The 656-nt window shown below is 57.8% G+C and overlaps 1 protein-coding gene across 1 annotated transcript in view; it reads right to left on the minus strand.

Moving 5' to 3' along the window:
- Positions 1 to 539: 539 nt before the first annotated feature.
- Positions 540 to 656, minus strand: part of CNTNAP1 (contactin associated protein 1) — a 9,052-nt gene continuing 8,935 nt past the window's right edge. The window contains 1 exon segment of the mRNA XM_009994184.1: positions 540 to 655. Coding sequence (XP_009992486.1) covers positions 540 to 655 — 116 coding nt within the window.

Here is a 656-nt window from a genome sequence, read left to right on the forward strand (position 1 = left end):
CGGGGCCGGGTTGGTCGGTGTGGGGTGATCTGGCCAGAGGCAGGCGTTGGCAGTTTGGGTGTGCTTGGCCCTTTGGTCCCGCTGTAATAGGTAAAATATGTTATTTCTTCATTAAAGTTTTGAAAGTGGAAAGTCCCTGCAGCACCAGGGAACAGTCAATCTCTTGTTAGTTTGCTGGGGGGGCTGTGTAACTCTTGTCTCTTTAAGAGCAGTGGGAAGGACCCTCCGCCCTCATCCCCTCGACCAATAGGGACAGGAAGAGACCCCTTGACAACAGCCCGCGCACAGAGTATTGAAGGGGTGACGTGCAGGGACTATAAGGGACTGAAGTTGATTGCCGGGCGCGCCGTGGGCAGAGCTGGGGCCCCCGGCCGCCCCGCGCTGTTTGCTTGTTGTTCTCTTACTTAATAAACTAATTTGGTTAATTGGGCCGGTTCCTGTCAATTATTGGGCCACAATTTATAACACCGCGATGCTTGCTTGGCCCCGGGTGGTCCCAGGGCTGCGGGGGCTGTGAGCCCGTCCCACCCCTGGTCCCACTAGTCCCCTTTCGGCTCCTCCAGGATCTGGGGCAGGTTCTGCTCCCTGCGCGCCGCTGGCGGTTTGGCAGCACTGCCGTAGTCCTGCACAGCCTTGGGCTCGTTGGTGTGGTAGGT

This window comes from Chaetura pelagica, unplaced genomic scaffold, assembly GCF_000747805.2.
Source record: "Chaetura pelagica isolate M959 unplaced genomic scaffold, ChaPel_1.0 scaffold963, whole genome shotgun sequence".
Classification (NCBI taxonomy): domain Eukaryota; kingdom Metazoa; phylum Chordata; class Aves; order Apodiformes; family Apodidae; genus Chaetura; species Chaetura pelagica.